This window comes from Elephas maximus, chromosome 7 (assembly GCF_024166365.1).
Source record: "Elephas maximus indicus isolate mEleMax1 chromosome 7, mEleMax1 primary haplotype, whole genome shotgun sequence".
Lineage (NCBI taxonomy): Eukaryota > Metazoa > Chordata > Mammalia > Proboscidea > Elephantidae > Elephas > Elephas maximus.
In genome coordinates, this window is record NC_064825.1 from 64,130,402 (window position 1) to 64,149,289 (window position 18,888).

Genomic DNA, 18,888 nt, shown 5'->3' on the forward strand with positions numbered 1-18,888 from the left:
TGGAGCTTTAAGTAGAGCTATATTAGTGTACCTAGTGAGAAATAGATTCCGATGGACAGAGGGCCTAGTAAAACAGACCCATACCTTTCACCTTAGAGTTAGAGGGTCCTTGCACTCCCCAAGAAGCCTGTGATGAACTTTGTGAGCTCTGTAAGCCTTCTGAAATTGTATGCAAACATATATGTGTATTTTTCTGGGAAGAGGGTCCATGGGTTTTTTATCATTCTCAAAGGAGGCGGGGAGGATGACCCAAAAGGCCTAAGAAGAAGGTAAGGAGTCCTTAAGAAGCCCCTTCCCAGTCCTTCTTTACCCAGGTCCTGGGGGCTTTTAGTCTAAAGAGAATTCTTATCACCCTGTCTCAATACCCTGACTCATTTTTCATGTTCAGCTTCCTCTGGCAGGGTCTTTGGTGGCTTCCTGCTGGTTTCTTCCAGGGTCAGCTCCTTGGTTATTTCCCACTAGGACAGTTTGTGTTCTCAGTTGTCTGTTGTCTTCTTTCCAGATATGTTGCAATGTCTTGTTCCTAAACCCAAAAGTCAATTAGTTATGTTGAATATGCCACCATTTTGATGGGGCTAGTCTTGATGTCTTAAGTAGAACAATATTGAGGGTTGCTGAATCTCCTTAAGTATATGTAAACTAACACTGTTCTTTTAAAGAGAAATTAAGTTTGTTACTCAAATCTGGCTACTGTGCTTTTTGGAAAGGTTATTATCTTGTTCACAAATTTGGAATTGGATAGGAGTCATTTTCAGAGGCATTTTCAAACACCAGTAGGGGAAGCTAACCAACTGCAGCCACTAAAAAGAGTTTATAAATCACACTGATCACAAAGAAGAGAGAGGAAGCTGATGGAAAAACAGGGTCTAAGAAGCTGAATGAAGCAAAACAAAAATGAGAGATGTGACTTCCTAAGGAATAAAACAAACAAAAAAAAAAAAAACACCAAACCCAGTGCCGTGGAGTCGATTCCAATTCATAGTGACCCTATAGGACAGAGTAGAACTGCCCCATAGAGTTTCCAAGGAGCGCCTGGCAGATTCGAACTGCTGACTTTTTGGTTAGCAGCCATAGCGCTTAACCACTATGACACCACGGTTTCCTCCTAAGGAATAAAAAAAAAAAAAAAATGTAAAAAAGAAAGAATACTTTTAAAGAAATCCATCCCTTCCTGACTTTAAAAACAACAGCTTGAATACTGTTTTACTCGAGCAAGGGAGGAAGGGGGAGCAACATGACTGCTGGCAAACAACAGTCTGGTCTCCCTGAGATTGTTAGGCTCAAACAGTAACCTCTCACTGCCTGTAACTAAAGGTGGGGACAGAGCAGGAGGCTATACAAGAGGATCAATCCGTAAGAGGCAGAACTCCAGACTCCAACATCAGTACTTGATGGCTATCAAGCATATTTTGGAGAAGCAAAGCAGCACATTTCCTTAAAAGTATACAAATCTGAAGGGGCAAAAAGAAAAGCTCTAGTGTTAGCCATTGTTTCTGGCCCCAGCTGACATGCGATTTTATGCACTTCATCTTTACTAGTTTTTGTGCACAGTACTCCATCTGACCAGGACTCGGGGTCCCCTTTCTCCACACTCCATCCCAGGCATGCTCTCCATGGGCTTGAGTACAGGGCTGGGACCTGGCAGAGGGCAGGTCCGTTGATACTCAGGGTTCAGCCCCAGGAATTAACCTTTGCCAGAAGCATAGCAAATAATCCAGTATCTAAAGGAAAACCCAGCAAAGTACCTGATGATACTATATTTCTCTTTGTTATAATCAGTTAACTTGCCTTAGAATTCATTTCAGGGAGAAACAAAAATGTAATTGGTCTGTTTAAAATAGTGATGGGGAGAGAGACTAAATGTAGCTCCAAGTGGCTTTGCGCAATGAGGATAAGAACAATGCATACTTAGGACTAATCAAATTTTGTTTGGACTTAATTGGGTTTGAAACCAGCCTAGAGAATTGTCATGGAGCAAGCCACAGCAGTGGGAGCACAGGTTTCAGAACCACTGAGAAGACAGGGTATGTGGGGCAGGCCTGACCACTATGACTCACTCCTGTCCCTGATGCTGGGCTTGCTGCTGTCTCAGTTGCTCCCCACAAGCTCCTCTGTGTTGGGTAAGTACAGCTTTTCTTTCCCCAGGCTGTGCCGAAGCTGGAGGCAGCGGAAGCCCTGGAGAAGTTAGCAAGGAAACTAGATTTCAACACCATTTGTGTCATCACTTGTTGGGAGGGCAGAGCTCACAGAAACGTCTGTTTCCCGTTGTTTCTGCGAGGCCTCCCACTGTGATATTGAAATGACCCATTTCACAGAAGTCAAGGAACCTCTTCGTATTTTCAGTACAAAGTATCCTCTTGGAGAGGGGAGGGAGAGTTCAGCTGGTCATAGCTGGATTCTTGTCCCTCTAGTTATTTCCCTACCGCAGGTGGGGGAAAGATCTCACACATCGAAAGCCAGGGAATACCTCTATAAAATGCAATAGTAATTCTGGAGCCATGCAGGCTGGATGAACCCCTGAAACCATTATTCTGAGATAAGCTTTAAACCTTAAACCAAAAATACCCCCTTAAGTCTCCTTAAAACCAAACAATAGTTTAGCTTAACTAGTAAAGAAAGTCAGTCTTGAGTGCTGTGCTCATTTAAGATCTATGTATACGGGATCAAATGCTCAACAGCAACTCGAAAGATTGGGTAGGGACTTTAGAGGGCAGTGAGTTTATGGGGGAGGAAGAACTCAGAAAAGGAGGGTGAGAATGGTTTCACAATTTGAGGAACATAATGTCACCGAATTGTACATGTAGAAATTGTTGAACCGGTGTATGTTCTGTGTATATTCTCAACAACAACAAAAATTATTTTTAAAAATGTTTTATCCTAAGTAAATAAATGCTAAATAAATAAAGTTGGGGTTCACTTTGGAAAAACATACAAGAGCAGACTTTTATCAGTACATCCCCACCTATCCCAAAGCCCAGAGGTCCAAAAGAGTCACTCAGGAAAGCGTCTCATTGTAGAAACAATTTCTCAGTTTTCCAGAACTGAAGCTTAACAAACTCCTTACCCCTGAGGCAGGATTAAAATTCTCATGGGCTAAGAGGTTCTTCCTAGTAAGCAGCCATCCTGGAAATAGGGGAGCTTCAAATAGGTACCATACAGTGTCTAGAGAGCCTTAAGACCTTAGCAGGGGTATTCCTTAACCCTCACAGTATGCCTGCCCCAGGTACCCTCTCCATTGAGCTTTAAATCAGTGAGTGACCCCAGGGCCCCAAGAATCTAGTCTAGCGCCAGGCCTATCCAGACCACCTCTTCACATAGCTCTGCTGCTGACTTAAGCCTCTGCTCTCTTTTGGTCTCCTTAGAATTCAGATAGGGTGGCTGCGAGGCAGATCAATGATAGGCTGCCCCTGAGACCTCCAGGGGATGTCGTACAGTTTTTAGCTTGAGGTTAAGAAGTATGGGGACGGCTGCAGACTGCTAACAATTTAAACACTGCTTTTCCCTGCTAGCTGGGAACAATCAGCAGCATAATGCAGTGCCCTGGTCCTTCCCATCTTGCGGGGCTCATCTAGGACAAGGGGCCTGATGACCAGTGTTTACCCACAGGTTTCTGTGCTTTTCGAGGCATTGACCACCCTTATCAACACTTGGAAGCATTTTGACAATTCACCTAGAGAAAAACTAAGGCCTCTAAGAAAAAAAAACGGGGAGAGTGGCAAAATCAGACAATGGCAGTGCCCTGTCAGTAAAGATCAGTGAAGGAAGAAAAGACAGGTATTAAACAGGGATGCAAACCTTAGCACAAAGATCAGCCCATTCTTTCTTGTTGGGCTTTATTGCTTAAATGGAAACCTAGCATTTCCCTCTTATCACAGCCTCCCCTTGAACATGACCACACTCCAAAGTGTTACCTCCAATCCTAACATGGTGGAAACCTGCATCAGATTCCTGACAGACACATGGACAGGAATGGAGCAGTGGGCCTCAGCCACTGCCCTAGCAGACAACCCTGTGCCCTGGGTATACCTGGCTTCCTAGGACGCGGCTCAGGGCCGTTTCTCCTCCAATACCTCCATTCTGGCTGACAGAATCCACTCTGCCGTGGAGACTTCTCCGGAGGGATGGGGCCTGTGTTGACTGTGCTGTTCACCATCAGTCTTTGGGGAGGGCCCATCTCCAAATCCTTCCCCAAATCCTCTTCTTCAGAAGAGGAGGAGGAAGAAGAAGAAACAGCCATGGGCACATGCACTGCTACGTCCTCCTCTTTAGGACCCTCTAGGGGCAAAAGCTGAGCTGTGGGCTTCAGCTCTGGCTCTGGAAGTTCTCTGGCTGTGACCTCTGAGGTCCGAGTTAGAGGCCACCAGGTGGGTCCAGCTAAGGGACAGCAGCAGAGGCAGCCCTGGCACAGCAGCTGGCAGCAGGCGTGGGGATGGCAGAAAGGGCACAGGAACGGAGTGCCCAGAGGCAGCCTTTTGGTGACATATCCAGTGACCGACCCTAGCAGAGTGCAGCAAGGGGCCCAGAGGAGGGGGCTGGGGTGTTCTCTCGTGAAAGGCTTGTGTAGCTTCTCCACAGCCGCCTTCCAGACAGTTAGGGGCACCCACCTGACCCCACCTAGAGGCACTTTAGCTGTCTTGCCATTCCAGAAGTGAACAGTGATTTCTTCATCCTTTGATACTACAGAATGGAAAAAGGCAACAGCCTTGTTATAATTAGCTCTTTATTGTGAGGATAAGCATTCTCGTATACCCAAAGACAAAGCCTCAGTGCAGCCCCCTCTGCTCTGGCTGCCTAGCTCCCCAAGCACACCGCGCCCTGGAGAGCCTGCGGGAACATTCCCCTTACCTGCTCCACATTTTACCGCCCCTTCCCAGTAGACTTGAGTCAGCTTGTCTTCTGGACTACAAGATGACCTGGAGGGACCCATTCTTTTGAGTCAAAACCAAAATGCATCCTGGGGTGGGAGAAGGTATAAGAGGACTGGCCCAGGCCTGGAGGACATGAGTACTGGTATGACCCAGGATGACTCCGCCACACCAAGGTTTAGCTAACCAACACACACACGATATAGTTGGGCCATTTTGCCCTGATAAAAAATATTTTATAATCTGATGGATATGGTTTATACCTCTATTGCCACTCTGGGATTAAGCTGCAAGACCTCTAAGCTATAGACACCCCTGGTCTCTCCTCTGGCCTGATTACTGACCTGGCTTCTTCTGAGGATTGGTAGGTCAGAGCAGCTTCCCTTACCTCTCTGAGGGTCTCTGGTCTCCAAGCCCAAGAGAACAGTGCCAGGTCCATACCGCTGTCCATTTGGCTCCCAGGGTGCCAGCACCTTGTCCCCAGGTCTCAGTGAGTATGCCATGGGTGGTGAGAGCTGAATGACTTCTTCCTCCAAGACCACACCATGCTGCTGGGCTGGCTGCTTTGGGCCTGTGACAGCGGGGGCCTCAAATTCCACAAACAGAGTCCCTTGCTTCTCCAGCTGAAGGGAAGAAAACACCCAGAATAAGGAAGTATAGCAGGGAGCAAGGATTCTGTACGAGGCCCCAGAACCAGACCCAGCGTTTTCCTTGCGAACAGCAGGGACCACCTAAAGAAGGGACAGGGATTGTGCTGGCTGCTTAAAGCCCGTGAGAGCAGAGACAGACAGGCCATGGTGCTGATGTTCTTCCCTCTACCTCTTCTTGCCATGGGCAACTCTTTTTTATTGCTTCCTGCCTCCTCTTCCCATCTTTTTTTTTTTTTTTTTATTTTCTCCCACCTATACTTTTGGCCTACAATTCCCAGGAGTAACCCATGCCCTCTGCAACCTCCCCAATGCACTCCTCCCCCAACACCTACCCTCCTGAACCAGCATTTCCCCTCTTACAAACTGCTGTTCCTGGATCCAAACCAACCAGGGCTGATTTATTACTCGTCCATGAGGCCAAGTGGTGGAGGTGGGCAAGGAGCAATTTTGGTACTCACAGCAGCCCTCAGCACAGCATTTACAGTTTATGTGGAAGAGGCTTGGCTAAGCAAATGAACAGCACAAAAGAGAGGCCAGAAGTACTTAAGTCAATTAAAAGCACGAGCTGCTTTCGAGCACTCAGTACTATTTTGAAGAGAAATAGTCTGATTACAAATTACTTTTACTAAATCACTAGGCAGATAATCACAAAGGGGAAATGTGGAACAGAATTTCAAATTCTCATGGAATCCAGACTTTCCGGAGCCATGAAGGCTGGATGAACCCATGAACTTGCCCTGAGATAACCTTTAAACCTTAAACTAAAAACACTCCCTGAAGTGTTCTTAAAATCAAGCAAAAAATAGTTTAGCTTAGCTAGTAAAGAATGTTAGCCTTGAGCATTGTGCTCTTACAATATCTATATGGGGTCAAATTGACAACATAACTCGAAAGATTAGATAGGAAACTTAGGGGGCAGTAAGTTTATGTTAATGAGAGAGGAACAACTCAGAAAAGGAGGGTGAGAATGGTTGCACAAATCGAAGAATGTAATCAGTTGTCACTGAGTTGCATATGCCGAAACTGCTGAATTGTTGTATATTCTGTGTATATTTTCAACAACAACAACAACAAAAAATTATTTTTAAAAAATCACTAGACAGAACTTACAATTCAGCAAAACTCTGACTGGGCGGCACAAGCAGTCAAGTGCTTGACAGCTAGCCAAAGACTGGCTGTTCAAACCCACCCAGAGGCACCTCAGAAGACAGGCCTGGTGATCCGATCCTGAAAGTTCACAGCCTTGGAAACGCTATGGAAACCCTATGGAGCAGTTCTACTGTGCACAAACTGGGTCACCACGAGGTGGATTAGACTCAAAGGCAACTAACAACAACTACTAACATTTAATTAGAATTCACATATAAGTTACTTGGAAATAACAAAATTACTTTTGATAGGAAATTCAATAATTCATGTTTTTTAAGGATTCACACTATTCTTCCTCCCAGGGGTCCACATTCGTGAAGTCTGACTCTGAAAAGAAGAAAAAAATCCCCCAGAAGTAAGTAGCCCCTGATGTGAAGCCAAGCCTGGCTCCTTGCGTGCCAGAGGGCGGCTCTGTGTGCAGGAACCCACGTGGCTGCATGTGGGAAAGCACGTTAGTCTTCTTCTTCAGGTGGTGCAAACAGTTAACATGCTCAGCTGCTAACCAAAAGGTTGGAGGTTCAAGTCCACCCAGAGGCACCTTGGAAGAAAGGCCTGGAGACCTACTTCCAAAAATTTTGCCATTAAAAATCCTGTGGATTATAGTTCTATGCTGACACACATGGGGTCACCATGAATCAGAATCAACTTGAGGGCAACTTGTTGGTTTGGTCCCTTAGGCTGGTACCCAAAATTCACACATACTGAATTTTCCTGAACAAAGTACATTTAATAAATATTTTCCCTCCTACAACCCAGCTATGGCAGATCTGTGCTTATCCAAGAACTTGAATTGCTGGGTACGCACAGCTGATGCACATCAGGTATGGCAGGGCCACCCCGGAGGAGCATGCCAGGAGATGCTGTGAGGTGGGGACTTGCCTCTGGAGCAGGCTTTATCTGAGCCCGGTAATAAAAGCCATCTGGTTCCCTTCTTGCTAGGACCCATGGGTCAGCAGCATCTCCAACTCTTCCCAGCCAGCCAGGCTCCTGCCATGCTGGGTCAGTGATGTGGAGACATGGGTGATAAGACACATACCTGGGGAAGAGCAAGTAGAATTAGAAGGTAGAAAAGACCAAGCCCTAAGAACATCAAGAAACAAGTTTCACAGCTCTGCAGAGCCACGGTGTGAGCATGACGACAACGGTATATGGAGCAGAAGTCCATGTGAAAAGTGGTAATTGATGACTTCCAGTAAGATAAAATGGACTGTTGGGAAGGGCAGAAAGAGAAGGCAGTGCAGGGAACCACTGTTGATCTGATTGGGCCAAAGTAATAAAAATGTAATTAGGCTTGATATATTAATTTATCCTGGTTCTGAGACTAGACAGCAGACCAGGAAACAGTGCTGTTAAGGTATTAAGGTAAATCCTAAGGCGGTGTGTGGGATTCCAAGATAAGGAGTGGAAATGCTGAAGGAGCAAAATTGTAACGACACTTGGCGGTGCGGGTTGGGGGGTGATGTGGATAAGGAAGTCTTTGAGCTGGGGCAGCACAAAGCAGCTGACTAAGAGGCTGTGGGCTGGAAAAAGGAGAAGGGCATTCTGAGAAGCTTTGTGGGCAGGGCCAAGCCTGGGCAAGCTGCTAACTCAGGTTTCTGTGCAAGCTCTTTACTTTGTTGGCAGGAGTCTGAGGCCTGAACACAAAGGATCCTTAACTCTAGCCTTGAACTGGATGGTCCAAATAGGTAAATCAAGAAAGGCAGCTTTAAAGACCCTTCGAGCCAGTATGTCCCTCTACTGGGCAGACTGAACTGAGTAATGTGAACATGAGTCCCTGAATTTACCCAATTCGTACGTGCTTATGAGGAGCCTTGGTTAAGCACTTGGCTGTGAAACAAAAAGGTCGATGGTTCAAAGCCACCAGCTGCTCCTTGGAAGAAAGATGTGGCAGTGTGCTTCTGTAAAGATTACAGCCTTGGAAGCCCTATGGGGGAGTTCTACTCTGTCCTATAGGGTTGCTATGAATCCAAATTGACTCAACAACAATGGGTTAGTGGGTGTAGACTGAGGTTCCTTTGCCAGCTTGTACAGTAGTATTCACACTTCATACAGCTGACTAAGGGTACTATTTAGGAAAAATCAGAATAATTGAGGAATACTGAAGTAACCTGAAGAGGGGCCCGGATCCTACCTTAGTTGTTGGTTGTAGAAACTCTAATTTCTCACGTGGTGCCAGAAGTCATCTCATAGTTGATGGTAAAATGAGCTAGAACACTTTATAACTGGGTGGTCCCTGATGCCTTCTCTCACACACACCAACTGTGACAACCACAACTCTGCTACAAGGGCAAGGCAAAAGCCAGGCCAGCCCTTGAAGTCATTAGGAATGTACTTTAGGCAGGAGTACTACACTCCTTTGTCTGTGTTCAGGCAAATCACGGCCACAGTAGTAAAGAAGTCCTTCAGCCTTCCCAACATGCAAGTTCTCTCCCTCTTGGTAGAAAGGGAGCCAAGAACAAAAAGGAAAAGGAAAGATGCACACAATTCCCTTCCGCCAGAGGTGCAGAGACAGGTACCTTGTGAGGAGGTTGTGCCTGGTGAGCCAGGGAGTTCGGAGGGCAAAGGGGCAGGTGAAGGACAGGTCCCAGGGAGGAGCAGCACTGTCCCAGCAAGGGGCCTTCAGGGTTGTGGTCATGCTACAGTATTTGGGCAGAGGCATCCCAGGCCCTGTGGAGGAGTCCATGGCTTCGAAGAATCCACCTGAGAACAACACCACCATTACCTGAGTGGCGGCCCACAGCTGAGTAGAGAGTGCCAGGCAGGGTGGGGTTCAGCTCTGTGGGTGACCTGCCTGTGCACAGCCCACCATCTCCCACAGTCGCTCAGTTTCCTTTTTGAATCACCTGTCTCAGAGACACCCTCTCAGGAAGTAAGGGAAGGGTTGGAAGAGCAAGAGCTGTGATTTTAGGGAAACCCAGCTTTAAATCCCTTTTGCTTACTGGTTGTGTGTTTACTTCTCTCTGAGCTTCAGTTACTGCACAGGAGATAATATATGTAAAGTACCTGGCACATAAGTAGCTCAGTATATGTTCATTTTTTTTCTTCTTCCTCCCTAATGGCAGACCATTCTTCTCTTCACAAATTTTAACCCTGATGACCACCTGGCCCCTAAACCAAACCACAGACTCCTCTCCTAACCCAAACACCTACAGGACTAACACTGACCCCAGGCTGAACTAAGAACCCAGGGCCTAGCCACTTCAAAACTGTTCATAGACAACAGCTACAGCCCAGGGTCCAAACTCTGCTGCCCCAGCCCACCCAAGACCTGTACGCAAGTCTAACCCCAAAGGGACTTACCCACAGACTCAAACTGCCAGGCTCCACCTCAACCTGGTTCCTCCCTCTGACAGTTGGGGCTCAGGACCTCAGCCCAGATGACTCCTGGTTGCCAAGCAGGTTGCCATGGATGCAAGCCAGCAGGAACACTAGCCAAGTGATTGTACTGAGCATGTGCAGAGGGCTAACAGGAGGGGCTCTGACTCCGCTGGGGGGCTTGAAGGGACTGGGGCAGGGCCTGGCATGGCAGCTGCCCAGACAGAGGTCTTGAGAGCCATGGGAGTGGTAGAGGAGCATGTAGTTCTCTTGCTCCCTTGAAGACTCTGGGAGGTGGAAAGAAAGGCCAGAGTAGCCTCAATTTCAAAGGGCAGCTTCTCCACTGCCAGAAGAATCAGTCACATTCGGAAACCTTATGGATCTCAGGGGAGTCCAGTGAAGGAGAGAGCTGACCCCAACAGAGACTTAGGGCTGTGGATCTGCCTCCACTCTGGGCAGGCGGGAGGCTAGGGGTGGGGAGAAGCCAATGGCTGGCCTGGGAACTCTAACACAGAAGTTTTCTGTAGTTTCAAACAAAAGAACCCAAAGTGTGGGTATGCTCTGTAACAGACAGGACTCTGCTGTGGAGACGAGGTATGGTAGCCCCTTGCATGGTGGGGCAGTGGTGACAAATGGAACAAGTCCGGATTCTATTCCAGTTGTAGAACTTGGGTCAGCCATTCCACCCCCAAAAATCTTATGAAATGAGAGGGTCTCTACATCCTCTTACACTCAGACGTTCTTCATGTGCATATTCAGATAGCTGTCATTAGAGCAGTTTTGAAGGGTTATCTCTCCGTAGAAAGATAGTTGGGAGGGCTTTAGGAAAGAGGCCAGTGTGGGCACACACTCCTATACAGCAGGGAAATGGCAGGGCATTCCAGCCTGAGGAATGACCCATGTCCTGGTTGGCGCGGGAGTCCATGGGAGGAAGCTGCTATTCTGTGGCCACTTACAGTCACTGTGCGACAACTATGTGCCCGGCACTGTGTTCAGTGAAGAATACCAAAAAAGTATGTAGGGACATTTATTCCTCCTCATTCATTCCTCCCTTTCCCCTAGTTTCCTGTTTCTGTGGATTCCCGTGGTTAGGAGAAGCTGACTGGACCCTCAGCTCCAGGGCTGGAACCTGTGCGATCCGCACATCCCACTCCTCTGGCCACAGGGACGGTTTAGGAGCGAGCATGTTCTCAGCCTCTCCAGTCAGAATGAATCCCGGGACTTTTGTGGGGAATCCTGGGATATAGACCCTCTCTCCACTCCTGTGCATTAAAAAAAAAAGCATGTAGTTCTGGGAGCTTCTCACAGCCATTTAGAGACCCTGAAACTATCCCTAGAGGAAGACAGGGAGGATAAACCTAAAGAAAACAAGTTCTGAAGGCAGCCCTATTCTAGATGTTTCAGTCATGAGTCCACAAATTCCTTTTATTGATTAAGCCAGTTTGGGTTGGGCTTTTTTTTTTTTTGCAATAAAAAGCATCTTAACTGATGACTGCCCTCATAGAATGTAACTTTGTACTCAGGAGAACGACTGTTGCCCAGGACTGTGTACGTAAGTTGCACAAAATCAGAGTTAGAGCCACAAAGATTAATGAAGACTCCAGCAGTGACAGAATTCCTAAGGCAGCTGGGATTTTGATGGTGGAGGGGAAGAGGAGGATGACATTCTATGCATTTGCAAGACCATGATTTTCTTTTCTGGGAAGATGAGGTGTCTGGGAAATCAAGGTGGATATTTGAGATGGAGCCAGATTGCAGGAAATTTTGAAAGCCAAGCAAATAAATTTAAACAGCTTGGTAGTCAAAAGGAAGTCATTATGGGGTTTGAGCGGCAGAGGGACATGAAGTCCTTTAAGAAAGAATGTCAGAGTGAGGCTAGTGCCAGGTGAAAACAGAGCATACGGGGTCAAAGAGGAGACTATTAAAATGACCCAGACACTAGGTGACAGCACTGGAATGGGTTAAAAAAATAAATATGTATATATATATATAGAAAGACGTCTACTTGATTTGGGGCCTTTTGCTGGGTGCTAGGAAAAAAAAAAATTTTTTTTTTTTTTTTTAGGAATATAAGATTCATAAAACTGGTCCCTATCTCCAAGTAACGGCAAGGGTGGGAAATTGGGGAACAGAAACGACAGTGGAGATGGGTGTGACAGTGTGGAGGAAGTCCTGATAGGGTTTGGGAGTTAAGGGAGAGGATAGAGCTGAAGCTGGCCTTGGAAACAGACATCCTGAAGGCAGACTCCAAGATACGGGGCAGTGACCAACCTTCCCAGCTGAGAAGGAAAAGCCTGGCAGCTGTAAGTCTTCTGGCCTAGAGGACCTGGAGAATGGTGATGTTATGGACAGAAAAAGATAAGGGTAATAATAAATAATGGTTATGAATACTTATGTGTCAAGTACTATTAATCCTCATAATAAACAATGGGGTATTTGCTGTTATTATCACTCTCATTTTGTGGATGAGGAACCAAGACATAGAGAGGAGGTAGCAGAGTCATAATTTAAACCAAGACAGTTTAATTGCAGAGCCTGCCTTCTTAACCCCTACACTAAGCTGTCTGCAGAAGTCTTCTGCATGCAGTAAAAATTTGACTCTGAGACATTTTCAAATAACAACAAAACTTTGTGAAGAATTTTTGCTTTCCCTCCAAGATGCTTTCCCATCAAGACATGAGTAAGGTATAGACTTCATGTTAACCCCAAATCATAAAAACCATCAAACTTCGACAAATCAAGGGAGGTTCATTGTGATCGCTCAGTGTGAAGCATCTGCAAAGTGCATGACAAACATTGAGTAGTCATTAGTCATAATTTACAGTGCTTTTGTGAGAGCTTCTCGAAGCTGAGACTCTGGCCAAGTGTGTAAGAAGGACAGGGTGGGAGGGGCAGAGAACACTGGGCCCCTTACCCCGTGTAAAACTCTTGAAAGAGATGACTAAAACTTAAGACACATCTTCTCAATCTACGTAAGGTAATGTATAAAACCCGTAATCCAGGTAAGCAACAGCCACCATAGATTATCATCTGAACTATCTGCCCACACAGAAATTACATTTAGGAAAAACTATTGAATGATGCTGTAAGAGACCCCATTTTGTGAAAATATTTGTTTCCATTTGGAAACACTGAGTCAAACGATTCTAAAAATGGGGTCAGTGTGGCGGCCGCTGGTTGCCATTATGGAGAGCCCTTTCCCAGGGTTATTCTTGCTCTCAACCTTTTCAGGGCACAGAAGAGACTGCAGGTAATTAATGTACTTGATTGCAGCCCTGAGGGTTTCCACTTTGCTGAGTCTTTTCTCCAAATACTCCTCTGGCAGATGATGGCGGAGCTGGGCATAGCCTTCGTTGACACACTTCACCCGCTGCCTTTCTCGCTCATTCCTTTTCCGGATAAAGGCGGGCCCGTAGGAGTATTCACACCTTCTGTAATTCTGATAAGGCATTGGGAAGGAGAAGGGGCAGGGTTCACCATAATTTTCCATGATCATGGAGTCACTGGAAAAAGGCAGCAATGGCAGCTCTTCAGAGTAAGGGGATGGCACTGGGGCCTCAGGGTACAGGTGGAAAGTGACCATAGGGTCCAGATAGAAGGACCGGGTCAGTGGCAAGTGGGCAGAATCAGAGAAGACAGGCAGTTTGTCTGGCAGATTAGAATGGCTTCTATTGTCCATCATTCCCTCTTTAACCTGGAAATATAACCAAGTTTATTAATTTGGCCAGATCAGGAGAGAGTAGATGTCATTTGCTTTTAAAGACTTTTCTGCTTTGATGAATACTTTGAGTTCATTGTGAAAACTATATGGGTTAACGATATTCTGTGGGTAGTAAGAAGATTTTCAATAGTACACAGAAATATTGTTAAACAACATTGAGTCACTCCGTGAGAAAATTAGCCCTCTTTCAATTCTTGTGGTTAGAAAGATACAGCCTGAGTCTCATCAGAGTGTCTTCCACACTATTCTACAGAGTCCTGGTGGTGCAGTGGTTAAAGCACTTGGCCACTAACCGTTAGGCCCGTGGTTCAAAGCCACCAGCCCCTCCACAGGAGGAAGATGTGGCAGTCTGCTTAGCCTTGGAAATCCTATGAGGCAGTTGTACTCTGTCCTTTAGGATTGCTCAGAGTTAGAATCGACCCAATGGCAATGGGATTTTTTTTTTTTTTGGTTTTGTATTAGCTAGAATTTAATCACTTTTCTTTGTTGTTAATTTTACTTATTTCACACTTAGTGATATAAAGTTTCTTTTTAAAAATAAATCTACTTGAGTAAAAAATGTGAATGATTTATAGAAAAATATTAAGTAAATAATAATAATATAGGTAGAACACAGATGTGATGAAGACAATGAAGGTGTACGCAAATAGCTGGAGCTTGGGAAATGCTGAAACAGCACAATATTCAAATACATGTTGGAGAAATGACAAACTAGTTAATGAGCCTGAAACCTCACAGTATAACCAATACCTGCTATACCAGGGGCAAAACGAAAATTAAAAACAAGAAAGGAATTATTGGCTTTTAAAAATTCACTATAACTTTCTGGAGCCATTGAGGCTGGACAAACACCAAAATGATTGCCCTGAGATAATCTTTAAACCTTAAACCAAAAAATATCCTCTGAAGTCTCCTTTACACCAAACAATAGCTTGATTAATAAAGAAAGTCTGCCTCGAACATTGTGCTCTTTAAAGAACAGTCAACATGGTTTGGAGCCGGAGAGGCTGGATGAACCCCCAAAACTATTGGCCTGAGATAACCTTTAACCCTTAAACCAAAAAATCCCCTGAAGTCTTCTTAAGAACAGACAATAGTCTAGCTTAACTAGTGAAGAATGTCGGCCTTGAGCATTGTGCTCTTTTAAGATCTGTCTACATGGGACAAAATTGACAACAGCATCTCCAAAGATTAGATAAGGAACAAAGTGGGCAGTGAGTTTATGTTAATGGGGAAAGAACAATTTGGAAAAGGAGAGTGAGAATGTTTGCACAACTTGAAGAACGTAATCAATGCCACTGAATTGTACATGTAGAAATTCTTAAATTGGTGTATGTTCTGCTATGTATATTTCAAACAACAAAAAATAAAAATGAATTATTAAAAATAAAAATTTACTATAACTCTAAGTGAGAAACTCTCCTAACTCAATTTACAAATTTTTACTTATGCATAACTTTAGATATATTGAATCAAGTGCAACAGTTTTAGTTCTTTTTTCTTTTTCCCCACGGAGCACAAGGATAAAGTATTACACCCCTGGAGGTCTCACGCCAACAGGTTTCCTATTTCTGAATAGGTCGGCATCCATCTAATACTTAACCACCACCCCTTTTTGCCTTTGTAAAATGTAGTCACAACAGGCTTTACAGAGCCATTGAGTTTAGCCAGATAACTGGGACACACGGTAGTGCTGTTGGAAAAGAGCAGTTTTCATTCAGTCCTAATACCCTGAGAGTTTCATTCTTGGCTCTGCCCCTTCCCAGCTGTATGTGCTTAGGACAGTTCCTTAACCTCTCTGAGCTTCAGCTTCCTCCTGTGTCCAACTGAGATGTTAACTGCAGGTGGTTGTGAGAATTAAATGAAAGTGTATATAATGTACCAAGTACAAGAAGAAGCCCTGGTGCTGCAGTGGCTAAGCACCCTCGGCTGCTAACCAAAAGGCTGGTGGTCTGAACCCACCAGCCACTGCACAGGAGAAAGATGTGGCAGTCTGCTTCCTTCCACGAAGATTTCTCCCACTGCCATTGAGTCAATTCCAACTCATAGCGACCCTATAGGACAGAGTAGAACTGTCCCATGGGGTTTCCAAGGAGCAGCTGGTGGATTCAAACTGCCAACCTTTTGGTTAGCAGCTGAGCTCTTCACCTCTGTACTTCCCACCTTGGAAACCCCATGGGGCAGTTCTACTCTGTCCTACAAGGTTACAGTGAGTCAGGATCGGTTGAACAGCAATGAGTTTTTGGTTTACCAAGCACAAACATTAGTTCTTTTTCTCTTTCCTTTCTTCATGGATGAATATGTGTGCAGCATCCCTTTCTAAATTGTATCTTACGGAAAACCTGGCTGATATTTTCCCTAACACTGGAAAATGAAAACATTTATCTATCCAAAGCGAATTTGAGGGGTGAAGGATACACCTAAAATGAAAAAGAAAAAACAACATGAACATCTAATCATGGGTTGATTATGAGACTAACCTCCAGAAAAGAAGGAAATATTGCTTTCTGTTCATTTCTTGGGGGTTTGATTTTTCAACATCTTTAGGAGTGAGAAGTTGTTCTCTACGCTTGGCATATACAAAGAAAAAAAAAAAAAGCCAAAAAACCAGTCCTAAGGTGTATGGGCAGTTAAAACTCTTGGCTGCTAACCAAAAGATTGGCAGTTTGAGTCCACCTAGGGGCTCCTTGAAAGAAAGGCCTGGAGATTTCCAAAAATCAGCCACTGAAAACCATATGGAGCACAATTCTACTCAGACACACGTGGAGTCTTCATGTGTAGGAATCAACTTCACGGCAGCTGGTATGTATGTTATAAGGTTTGTGCACAAGATTAGATAACATTGGCCCTTGGCTCTCTGCCTGAACATGGGCAAAAACACTGTGGCTGCACTATGTAGTGAGAGGAGCAGCCTCTGAGAACCAGTATTCACATGCAAAACAATGTGTTCCAATTCTTGTCAAACAGCCTCTCCAGGATGGCCTGTGAAAAGACAAGTGACCACAGAAACAGAAAGGGCAGCGGAAGTTGGGGGTGGAGGAGGATTTTAACAAGTCATGGTGAAACAGGCTGGAGAAGGAGTAAATGTCAGGAAAACTCTGCCTAACATAGGGGGGCTGAGAGAAGTACGACAGACTCAATTAAATATTAAAACAGAGGGACAGGAAATGAAAGATTCCAAATTGTTGACCACATAGCCTAAAACAACTAACATATACAAAAATCTCTGGAAGATCAAAAATCAGCCAAGATTATGTCAAAAAGAAAAAGTTGCGGAGCAGAAAGAGTTAGAAAATCCCCAAGCCAGGAATTCTAGAAAGTAAGAAATAAAGAACATGTCCGGCAAAAGCTGCAAAACGATGGCACAGTGGGTATCGAGCCTGTGGTACACTTCTCACAACAGCAGAGCCTTATTTCTGCCTCTTGCCTCAAACCAGAACTGACTAACGACGAGTTACCAAAAAGTAAAGCAGATGTCATCAAAGCCAATTACATATAAGAATTCCTTGGGGTGTGTGGTTTGACCCTGAAAGATCATTTTAATATCTTAAACCTTGACCGAGGTGAAGTCTGAGTACACTCTGTTTACCATGAGTGATAAAATGTTTCAGGTTTTAACAAGAGTTCGCATAATTCTTGGAAAAAGAGCATGACACCTCTGGAGACACATTGATGAGAAGTTTTTCTGTTCAGCATTTCCAGTAAGTTCATCAATTACTGTAATAACATTTAGATAGAGTCACCTTTTATTCAAAGAAGAACATTTAATCACAAAACAAGAGTGAGAGAACGAAAAAAAAAAAGTGATAAAAAGAATCGAGAAAGAAAGCCTACCAGAGGCTGGTGGTGTTTATAAAAATTGAATAGAAGTTTTAAAAGAAAGCAACACAGATTGTTAGGGCTGGGCTCCACGGTTCCACACACTTGCACAGCTAACAAACACATGTATCTTGGGAAAATCTCAGGTTTCTGTCTTAGAACTCTTCTGGGAAATAAATGATGAGGTTTTAAATGATGAAGTCCTAAGAGATTCTGGATGCTCTACTGAGCATAAAATTTCTAACTTTCAGAGACAGTAAAAATATCTAGCGAAGAACAAAAAGCTACAATTGCACATATAATTGAATCATGAAATGTTAGAGCTGGAAGGAACCTTAGAATTCCTCTTATCCAATCTCGTTTTTCAAATGAGGAAACTAGTACACAGAGGGGTTGTGACATGGTTGATGTCGCAAAGCTAGTAGCAGAGCATAGATCAGAACTGAGGTCCCCTGGCTTCAAACCAAAATATTTCCACTCCTCCAGATAATTTAATCCACAGCAAAATCTGAATCTTTCAATATATGGGCAATATTTGATAGTTTAAGATAATAGCTGATAAAATTTACCACTTACCAACCTTGCCTCAAGATTTTCTTAAAAAACATCTTATTCTCCCCCATGGGCCACTCTGGAGAAGTCTCTTACCTGAGTTTTGTCGTCAAGATGCTGTATTTTGAGCTTAGTCAGACGTCCCTGGTTTATAGGTGATCATTGGTGACAATATGCAAAGTAGCTTATAGTTAAACAGAACTGCACAGTTCTGGTTTAGCTTTTTTTTCTACCTCATATGTAGATATAACAACACGTAACAGTACTAAGTAGAAAAGTTTGCTTACAAAACTGGACTCTTGTAACAGATTCTTTTCTAAAATGAATGATCTCCCATGGATCTAGGTTATATGATTTTTTTAACGTCAAAATTATTTATGGTGCTCGCTTCGGCAGCACATATACTAAAATTGGAAATTCACTAATTAGATAGTAGATAAAAACTACTTTAGGTGATGGGAAAGACAACACACCATACAGGCGAGGTCGCCACAACTGGACTAAACCAAAAGCAACGAAGTTTCCTGAATAAACTGAATGCTTCGAAGGCCAGCATAGCAGGGGCAGGGGTTTGGGGACCATGATTTCAGGGGACATCTAAGTCAATTGGCATAATAAAATCTATTAAGAAAATATTCTGCATCCCACTTTGGAGAGTGGTGTCTGGGATCTTAAACGCCAGCAAGCGGCCATCTAAGATGCATCAACTGGTCTCAACCCACCCGGACCAAAGGAGAATGAAGAACACCAAGGACACAAGGTGATTACGAGCCCAAGAGACAGAAAGGGCCACATAAACCAGAGACTACATCATCCT

At 44.5% G+C, this 18,888-nt stretch overlaps 2 protein-coding genes across 2 annotated transcripts; both read right to left on the bottom strand.

Annotated features, from left to right (window-relative positions):
- Window positions 1-371: 371 nt before the first annotated feature.
- Window positions 372-10,645, bottom strand: C7H11orf16 (chromosome 7 C11orf16 homolog). The gene is given in 7 exon segments (XM_049890337.1): window positions 372-449; window positions 451-523; window positions 4,605-4,677; window positions 5,254-5,488; window positions 7,544-7,700; window positions 9,181-9,364; window positions 9,965-10,645. Coding segments are annotated over 6 exon segments (783 nt in total). The 5' UTR covers window positions 9,348-9,364; window positions 9,965-10,645.
- A 1,887-nt stretch (window positions 10,646-12,532) lies between these two features.
- Window positions 12,533-18,177, bottom strand: ASCL3 (achaete-scute family bHLH transcription factor 3). Its single transcript, XM_049890336.1, has 2 exons — window positions 18,168-18,177; window positions 12,533-13,673 (listed from the first exon to the last, which is right to left on the bottom strand). Exon 2 carries the CDS (start codon window positions 13,659-13,661, stop codon window positions 13,116-13,118), a length of 546 nt encoding a protein of 181 aa, XP_049746293.1. The 5' UTR covers window positions 13,662-13,673; window positions 18,168-18,177; the 3' UTR covers window positions 12,533-13,115.
- Window positions 18,178-18,888: the final 711 nt, after the last annotated feature.

What these genes read in the sequence shown, in the direction of transcription:
- ASCL3 (XM_049890336.1), bottom strand. Translation starts at nt 13,661, where the DNA reads ATGATGGACAATAGAAGCCATTCTAATCTGCCAGACAAACTGCCTGTC.